This window comes from Trypanosoma conorhini (assembly GCF_003719485.1).
Source record: "Trypanosoma conorhini strain 025E chromosome Unknown Tco_14.4_contig_00112, whole genome shotgun sequence".
NCBI lineage: Eukaryota > Euglenozoa > Kinetoplastea > Trypanosomatida > Trypanosomatidae > Trypanosoma > Trypanosoma conorhini.
Window position 1 is genome coordinate 29874 of NW_021704199.1, and position 8941 is coordinate 38814.

Sequence of the window (8941 nt, forward strand, 5' to 3'; positions counted from 1 at the left end):
AAAAAATCGCGCTCTTCCTCTTCCCTCCTCCTCTTCCTTCTATCCATCTGCCGCGGCGCGGGCTTCATGCAGCATGGAGTACAGGAGAGGCACCGACGCTGGCGCCCCCGTCATGTTCAACTGCGCGGCAAGAACGGCACGCGGAAGAGGGGCCGATGTGTTTTTCGCGGCCCCGGACTCCGCGCAGAAGACCGATAGCGAGTGCTCCATCCCGTTGAACGCCATGTACTCTTTGATCAACTCGTTAAGCAGCAAATTCTCCGGCGGAACCGGCGGCCTGGCCGAGGGCGCGCCGTCGTCGTGCATGGCGGAGTCCTGCATCGCGTGAAAAATGGCGGCGCGCAGTTCCGCCTTGACGTGGTCCATCACGCCCTTCGCCTCCAGCACCTCACGCATCGCCTCCTTCAGGGACTCCTGCTGCGTCATGGCGGCCGCCGACCTTCTTCTCTCGTTGCACCTGCCGTCCCCTCAAGGGTAGGCGCCTGTCACTCCTCGCCCACGGCGGGCTGCAGACGAGGCCCCACAAAAGAAGAAGGGAAGGAGAAAAAAAAAAAAAAAAAGGATGCCGCAGCGGGGGCGGGGGGAAGGAACGCAGGCGCCAGTTCAAACCCCCGTCCCGTCCTCCACACACACACACACACATTCACAGGCACACAGAAAGAGAGAGGGTGAGAGAGGAGGAGAAGACTACGATAATAGTGGCAAGAGTGATGAAGAGTGCAAGAAACAAAAACAAAAAAGGAAGCCGATGCCACTTTCCTACAAACTCTGTGCATTTTTTATGCAAACATCGGTGAGCCACAGTGCCGCCTCGCGTGAAACCCGGCACCCCGTCACGCTGCATTCCACCAACCGCCTGCATCCTGTGCACAGGAGGCGCACCGACTCATCGGTCACGGCAGTTCCGGAGAGGTCCAGCGACTGCAGCAGCGGGCATGTCTCTACCAAAACCTTCACCTCCGCGTCTGTGACATTTGTCTTTCCCCTGAAGCTCATGTACGCCACAAGGCGGCCAAGCTCCTCAAGCCAAAGCAGCACCTCCTCCTCCGCGACACGGTCCACGCCGAGGGAAAGAAGCACACGGACGCGCGCCTCGGCGTAAACCTGCTTCCAGGAGCCGCTGTAGCTGTTGTACGACTCCTCCCCCTCCCCCGCCTCCTGCAGGTAACGCAACCACCAAAGAAGATCGAAGCCGCTAAGAATCGCAGTTCCGCCAAGCAACTCCATCCGAAGCCAATCTCGTACGCCGTATAAAAAGAAGAAACGTCTCCCCCTTAACGCTTTCCGCGCCGCCTTCGCCTCCACTTCACCAAACTGGCCCGTTTCGGCGCAGTACACCAACGGCAGAAGCCGAATGGCAAGAAGTGGTGCCTGTAGTTCAAGTGACATGCTCAACAACTTCTGTCTCTCTTGCGCGTCTGTGGAACTCAGGTCACGGAGCTGGGAGGCCACCTCCAGCGGCGGAGCATTAATATGATCCCCAAGCACCCGCAACTCCGCATAGCCAATATCCGGAAATGACACGCGCGGCTGGTCACCCTGCAACAGGAAACACCGCAAGCGGTCAAGTGAATATAAATAAAGTTCACGATGTTCGCTGGAAACAAGCGTCACGAGTCGCGGTGCGGCGGCAGGGGCAGGGGCAGGGGCAACTTCCTCTTTTCGCACTTTCTGCTCCTCCTTGTCACTCCTTTCATTGAAGAGAGTCTGTGTACTCTTTTGAAGAGCGTTATTGTACGCTTGGACGCACTGAGTCAAATCCAGGGCATGCAAAGCAGAATTCGCGACACGCAGAAGCTCCTGCAGCTGGTTCGCGTCACCGGCAGCACGTGCGAGGCACACGCGAAGGCCGTCGTTGCCACTTTGGACGTACCGTGAATGGCCTGCGTGGAAGATTGGCACTGGATTCGCTCCCGCCGCCTCCAATCCGTCATCGAACATGGATGGAACAAGTCTTGCATTAAACATCCCACTCCATTTCTTTACAAACGCCTGCCGCTCGGCCCACGCCCTCTCCTCCGCCTCTAGCCGTAAGGCCTCGAGGGCGGCCCCATCCACCATGTCCTCCGCGGCTTCAACACATGACACCATCGTTTCTGCAACGCGGCCGAGTGCGGCAACGGCCCCACCTGCTGCTGCCAACTCAATCACTTCGTCAACAATCTCACGGGCGAAAAGGTAAGATTCGGCAGCGTTGCCCTCGCCCGAAACAAACTCCATCAGTGTGCAGGGCAGCTCATACACAGTGGCAGGGCGCGCGGCAGAGAACCCATCATCCAGCGGTACGTCATCAAAGCCGCGTAACGTCAGAGAAAATGTATTCGCCTCCGCTAGCAAGGCCTCCTCACCCGCGTAGCTTTCCGCCATGGTGGCGTCCACCTCACGAAGACGCTGCAGGACGGTCCCCCAGCCCTTTTTACCGATGGATCGGAGCTGCAGCAACAAGGATTTCATCGCGGCCAACTTCGCATCTGTCGCAGCTGTCTGTTTGGATACGGCGATATCCACCACCTCCTCCACCGAGAGTGCGGCAACAGAAGATGCAGGCTCCCCCACTTCTTCCTCATTCACTGTAGCTGTTGCAGAGGTCTTCAGGAGCCATCCTGCGTGCCGTTGCACCAGCGTCCGGCCGTCTGTCTCAAGCCAGATGACAAGAGTCCTTGCCCAGCTGAACAAAAGCGCATATCTGTCTAAATCCATTGCATAGAGCATTGCTTCATTTGCGGTATTCAGGCGAATCGCCTCGTCAGAGGTAAAAGGCTGCGTCGTGGAGCACAAGGTCCTGTACACAGAATCTGCTTCATCGGCAAGGGTGCCGTGTACTCCGCTCCAGTAACGCCGTTGGTGATGGTCATCCACCGAGCGTACAAGTTTAAACGTCATGGGCACAATACCTTTAGGTGCCGCAGGAACCCCCTCGACAGCGTGCAGTGGTGGTGGATAGTACGCCACAGCGAAGAAGGTGTAAACAGTTTGTTCTTCATCCAACGCAAAGAGCTCCAAGTCGTAAAACTGCTCTATCTTGAGTCCCACAGCCGCCTCCAAGGCCGCTATGGCGTACCCCACTTTGCTTTCAAACGGTGCATCACCATCCAACGGGACGGGAAAATCCGTCAGTGTGGGTAGCCCAAAGGTGTGTGTTGTTTGTCGTCGGTAGTTTAAACTCTGCAGCCACCGCCACTGCGGCAGTGACGGCGGATCCTCACCCACCTTCACCAGCGGCGGCAGGTTTCGATTGCACTCAGGGACAAGCATCAGCATCCCCTCCGCGCTCACAGTGGCAAGAAAAAACCCCACGTAGAACCCTGGTGACAAGCGCTGCGCAAGACTCGCCAGATACTCCGCCGCGGCATTCACGTAGCGCACACAACGGCGATAGCCACTAGGCAGGAATCGCACACGGGCGTTTTCGGAGCACATCAAGGCGTGCGTGTAGGCGCGCGACTCCACCTCAGGGAGGCTGCGCCACACCCCCGCAGCGGGTGGAACCTCCGCCTCGGCACCCACCTCGCAGAGAGTGAGAATCAGGACGGTCCCCACCTCCTCCTGGAAAATTGGGGTATCAAAGAGGCATCCCAGTCTGGGAAACACGCCTCGTTCGCGCAGGCGGCTAGCGGCGCGTAGAAAGCGAGCCTTGAATGAATCCTCACCGCGCTCCTTGTATAGGGTTTCCCATGCTTCCAGGTTCGCCTTCTCGGCCCAATTCGCATCGATACCGCCGAGGCGAAGAACCCATCGATAGTTCTCAGAATCGGCTGCAACCTGCTGAAGTTCCTCACGCGTGGGCTCACGTTGAATGGCCTCCGCAACCCAGTTCCCAGACGCATCCGTAAAAACCTTCTCGCCACAGCAGCAGACCACCACCAAATATATGCCCGGTGAAAGGCGGTATGCTTCACCCCGCGTTCGCCTCTCCTCTAGCATTGCGGCCTCGTACAAGGCAGCCTGCGAGTGGCTCTCGGGCTGAAAACACGGCTCAAACGGAACGTCCGGGATCTCATGTCGTGAGATCCATGTCCGCATGACGCGATCCGTGTAGCCGAGAAGAACAGCAAGACGTGAGCACGTTGCCCTTATCTCAGGAATGCGCCTCCCCATCTCCTCCACACCTTCACACATTCGTCGGGGAAGCGTCGCGTCAGTGTGGGCGGTGGGAGATTGAATGAGCTCCTCCACTACACGCAAATGCCTTGCAGTAGACGCCGTGGAAATGCAAACATCATTTTTGCTGGACAAGTTTTTCACGGACGTGAGCCACTGCCGCGCCACCGTGTCTCTTCCCTCCGGTGTGCGCAGGTGGCGACGCAGCTGCGCAAAGTTATTCTCCATCACAGCTTCACCGCCATCATTACCTGCAGCGAGGATGGCAGCCACCAACTCAAGTGTCGTGGAATCCCCCTCGCAAGTGGTGTACTCGGAGGCGAACTCCACGCTGTAGGCTCGCATCTTCAAAATACGCTCACAATCACTTCCCTCACCGTACATGGACGCCATTGCCGCTTTTAAGGCGTCGTGGAGCCACCTGGCTGCTTCCCTGTCCTTGAAGGAGGCCAGAAATTCCACCTGATCCACGTGGAAGGCAACTCTCTGGTGCGAGTCTGGGTTCAGGTCTACGGAGCCAAGGAGCGGGTAGGCGTCAAGAACAACGGCCTCTGTTTCACCACTAAAAGGCTCCAAAAGGAAAAGGGCAAATGCCCCCGTCCAGTCACGCGCAACCGCAAACATGCGCTTCTTGGGACCCTCGCGCCCCTCGTAAACGGCAACAGCGCAGAGGACACGGACGTCACCTGAACCAGGGGCTGCAAAAGTTGTCGCCTCAAGCTGAGCTTCGATGCAACTACGGCGTGCAGATGGACGACGCAAGAGATTGAAATAGTATGGGTTGAGCAGAAATTTGGCCTTTGGGAGAAAAGGTGACGGCGGCGACGGAAGCAACGCCTCAGTTTTTCCCTCATCGCTCCTTCCGTTCTGCGTCGACTCAGCGGCAGTGGCAAAAGTGGCGGCTTCCTCGCCCACGTCTCCCAGCACGCTCTCCACAGGGTCAAGCTTCGCTTGCAGCAGTAGTGTTGCCGCCCGCTGACTCAGAGTTTGGCTCGCAGCCGCTGACACATGCCTTCTCCTCAAGAAGGACTCGAACTCCGCCAGAGCGGCATGGCGTAGCCACTGTTGTGAGTTTTCATCATGTCTTTTTGCACCGCATGCTGCCATGTACGCATTGGCAATGTTGTGCGCCATATTTGACCGCTCCGCCCCCGTGACGCCGTCCACGTCCACGGAGAAAGTGAAGCACTTATCCAAGGCCTTTGCTGCCGCCGCCCGTACAACTGCCTGCTCTTCCTCTGGCCATTCCTTCTTGGGAGTAAGCGTCTTCCTCACCGCTGCTGCGTCGCCCTGCAACGATGCGGTGTCTGGCAGCGTCCACCTTGTAACTGCTGGGTTGTCCCATTTGGCGTACACCACCTCGCCGCTCTCCAGCGGCACCTCCCCCCATCCATGCTCCACTGCTCTCCCTTCTTGCACCCACACCGCAACCTGACCGCCGCCGAAGGCCCCCAACTCATCCTGCCGCACAACCCGCGTGTACACCGTCGTGCCCACTTGGATGCGTTCGCCGGCATGCGTGGCCCCCTCGACGCGTTCCTTTCCCATATCCTTGCCCTTCTGCCTGGTGCTTTTGCCTGCGCGTCTACTAGACTCAACGCCCTTCCCTGGCAAGCTGCAAAGCTTCGGCGTCGTCTCTTCATCCAGCTTCACTGATGTTTTCTTTTGCTCGTCCGTCATGAATGCGAAACTCAATCGATACTCTCCGGAGCACGGGCTCTGCCAATATGGCCTTTTCCTTGCAAAACTAAAAAGGCGCAGCCTAAGGGACGCAAGACGCCCACTCTCGTCCCCTCAGACACAGAAAGAGAGAGAGAGAGGATGTGTGTGTCTGTGTGTGTGAGTGAAAGAGATAGAAAAGAAAACAATTTAAAAAGGGACGGTGAAGGGGCTCAGCGAGGCACAAGTGCTGAAATCCAAAAGCGCGTGCAAGGTCAAACAATGCACTTGCCACATTTCCCACAGACCAGTGCGATGCAGGTTGGAAAAAGCGATTTGGGGTTCTCTCCCGTTTTTATCTGCGACGATGTTTCTTTTTGTTTCTTTGCATGACACTTCCTCTCCCTTCTTTTTGTTCTTTTCTTATTGTTCTTTTTTCCGCTTCTCCTTTCTTTTCACGCACACGTGTTAAGTTTATTCCGTGACGGACACAACTCCCCAATTCGTGTACAGAGGGGGGGGTGCAGGAAAGACGCCGTTGCGTCAGCAACTCACATCGCCGTCCAGCCGCAGTTGGCACAACGCAAATGGCATCTGCTAGGCAGGGGTGTGCGTGCGGCATGCAGGTGTGTGTCTACCGCTGCCGAGACAAGACACGCCGCGCCAGCACGAAGAGCGCCAGTGCAGCGCACCCAACAGCCGTCAGTGTCACCCCGCTGGCAACGCCCTTCTTGGGTGCCCCAGTCCCCTCTGTGCTGCGGTCCACCTTCGACCTCCTCGCCGCTGCCTCCCTCGCCTTCACAGGCGACACAGCGGGCCCCTCATCAGCGGAGGAGGCCACATGTCGTTTTTCCTTCACAGACGCCAGCGTTGCGGCGCCGTTGCTTCCATTCTTCTCGGACGTCACGCGGGATTTATTTTTATCCCGCGCTTCCGCAGTCGCCTCCCGCGAACCGCTAAAGCTCAGTACTAAGGCGTGGCACCTGTTGGTTTCCGTGTTGAGTGCCAGGCAACGGCGGCCGTCACGTGAGATTGCCACAAGCACGTGGGGGGACGGAAGCTTCTCCTGCATGCTGTCCACCACCACCTTTTCGTTCCGGTACTCCAGCTTGTGGACAGTGTCAGCGCCGCGCAGTCCCACGAGCACCTTGCGGGACGAAAGTGCGCACGCCAGCAGAGGCGATGCTGCGCCACTCTTCTCGCGGTCCTCCTCCTGGGAAACGGTGAGAAGACGGCTAAGGAGGCCAATCTTCTTGATGTTGCTCTTGGTCACGTAAAACACCTGCACAGACCCATCGTCGTGGAGCGCAAACCCAAAGTAGCCTACACCGACGGCGGCGAGCAAACGACGGCCCTGCAAAGATAGCTTGACAGAGTCTACCATTCGGTTCGTATCCAGGTTCCAGTACTGCACGCTTTGTGTCGCCCCGTAGAAAAGCCCCAGACGCGTCCCCTGCAGGAAGGAGTGGGTGGCGGGATCAGAGACAAAAAAACTGAGCTTTTCACCGTTCCAGACGTATATTGTGCACCCGGCAGGGCCGCAGAGCACAAGGTGCTTCAACCCCACCCAAAGCAACTGTGTCACCTGCGCGTTCATCACCTCACCCAAGGCCTCACCAAGCTCATTCTCCGCAAAGGTGTACAAGCGAACGACACATCGATCCTGGCCGGGTGAGGGTGGGAACGCCAACGCTACTATGCTCTCATCCTCCCGACAGGCAAAGGCGGCAACCTCGCCTCCGTATACGATTTGCGCCTCCTGGTGTGTACCCTTCTCTAGCAGGAGCAACTGCCTCTTCGCGCCAATAAAGATAAACCCCCCGTTTGACAGAGCGGCCATATGAACAGTCTACGGCTTACGTTCCCCCTGAGAAAGAGATGGGAACGGGAAAAACAAAACACACATATACATATAAATGCTAATAGTCAAGTTAGCACTAAACGAGCAGATCCGCTTTAGTATAAATACCAGATTCTTCCCACCCACACGCCCGCCCCACTCTTTTTTTTTGCTTCCGCTTCCCTGGATTCGTCACTGTTACACATCGCGGAAAACAAAAAATTGAAGAACAATTCACATGCGAAAAGTAAAAGGCCTTCTAGGTGGGGATTCCCTCTAAGAAAGCAAAACTTCTGCGCAGACACATCCACACAACTAAAAAAAAAATACATGTTCCTCACGCAAAGGCGGCTGCCGCCGCAGAAGAACGCCGCCGCCGCTCATAGTGCCCCCGAAAGACACTTTGAATGACGGTGGCCTGCTGATTCAGTGTGGAGAATAATTTCAACTCTAGCTGGGGTTTCTGCTCCTCGTACATATTTCGTTTTACCGAAGCCGCAAAGACTTCGGCCGCAAGACAAATGTTCGCAAAGAATTCTTCCACAAGACGGTTTCGGGAAGAGTTCTCTTCTGCAATAAGGGCAGTACACCACGAGGCTTCCGCCGCTCCAGAAGCCGCGGTACAACTCTTCTCTAGCACAGGCGGAGAATGCTGCAGCGGCCGCTCAGGAGGCAGCTGGCACCGCTTCAAAAAAAAGCTGTCCAAAAACTGTGTGGCGATGTGCTGGCGATGTAGCACCTCAAAATGACCTAAAGCTCTCAGGGCGAATGTAAAATACGTCTCGATGACGCGCTGCCGTGCCATCTCTTCTCGTTTCCTCAAAAACGCCAGCGCCTCCAGGCGCGTGTGGTCGATGAAACTCCTCCAGGCAAGAAGGTTACCGTCCTCCGCAATGAATCCTCGCTCTACACCCTCATCCTCTATCACTCTCACGAGAGCGTCATCAAAAGCTTCCTGCAACGTGGTATTGCGCAGCCGCAACAAGCGCGACAGACCAAGCAAATACGACTCCATTATTTCCGTGCGTGCCTGGCCCTCCTCTGGCAGCTCGCTGTAGAATGGAAGGCCCCAGTACGCAAGCAGCGGCGGGGACAACGAAAACTCGGGGGGCACTCTCGCCGGCAGGCCGCGACGCGTCACCTGCAGTCCCTCTGGCGGCGCTTTCATCTCGGGGAGCACAAACATGACGGGCAAAAGGGTGCCAAACGCCGAAAAAAAAAACTCCCCTTTTGCTGCGGTTTTCCCTCCTTCGCGCCCACCTTCTTTTCCCATCCAACAACAGACACATATGTAGAGAGAGACACGTCAAGAAGAGGAAGAAACGAGGGTTTAAAAAAAAA

At 56.8% G+C, this 8941-nt stretch overlaps 4 protein-coding genes across 4 annotated transcripts, besides 5 other annotated features; all 4 read right to left on the minus strand.

Moving 5' to 3' along the window:
* Nucleotides 1–39: 39 nt before the first annotated feature.
* Nucleotides 40–426, minus strand: Tco025E_02736 (lisH domain-containing protein C16orf63; the record flags this gene model as incomplete). Its single annotated transcript, XM_029369659.1, has 1 exon — nucleotides 40–426. One exon carries the CDS (start codon nucleotides 424–426, stop codon nucleotides 40–42), a length of 387 nt encoding a protein of 128 aa, XP_029230242.1.
* Nucleotides 427–543: 117 nt separating this feature from the next.
* Nucleotides 544–560: a microsatellite.
* Nucleotides 561–624: 64 nt separating this feature from the next.
* Nucleotides 625–656: a microsatellite.
* Nucleotides 656–687: a sequence feature (GA-rich).
* Nucleotides 688–759: 72 nt separating this feature from the next.
* Nucleotides 760–5781, minus strand: Tco025E_02737 (putative leucine-rich repeat protein; the record flags this gene model as incomplete). The annotated part of the gene is made up of 1 exon (XM_029369660.1): nucleotides 760–5781. The coding sequence occupies one exon, from the start codon at nucleotides 5779–5781 to the stop codon at nucleotides 760–762; it is 5022 nt and encodes a 1673-aa protein (XP_029230243.1).
* A 116-nt stretch (nucleotides 5782–5897) lies between these two features.
* Nucleotides 5898–5921: a microsatellite.
* Nucleotides 5922–5923: 2 nt separating this feature from the next.
* Nucleotides 5924–5947: a microsatellite.
* A 447-nt stretch (nucleotides 5948–6394) lies between these two features.
* Nucleotides 6395–7600, minus strand: Tco025E_02738 (uncharacterized protein; the record flags this gene model as incomplete). Its single annotated transcript, XM_029369661.1, has 1 exon — nucleotides 6395–7600. The coding sequence occupies one exon, from the start codon at nucleotides 7598–7600 to the stop codon at nucleotides 6395–6397; it is 1206 nt and encodes a 401-aa protein (XP_029230244.1).
* A 337-nt stretch (nucleotides 7601–7937) lies between these two features.
* Nucleotides 7938–8786, minus strand: Tco025E_02739 (putative DNA-damage inducible protein DDI1-like protein; the record flags this gene model as incomplete). The annotated part of the gene is made up of 1 exon (XM_029369662.1): nucleotides 7938–8786. One exon carries the CDS (start codon nucleotides 8784–8786, stop codon nucleotides 7938–7940), a length of 849 nt encoding a protein of 282 aa, XP_029230245.1.
* Between the last annotated feature and the right edge of the window lie 155 nt (nucleotides 8787–8941).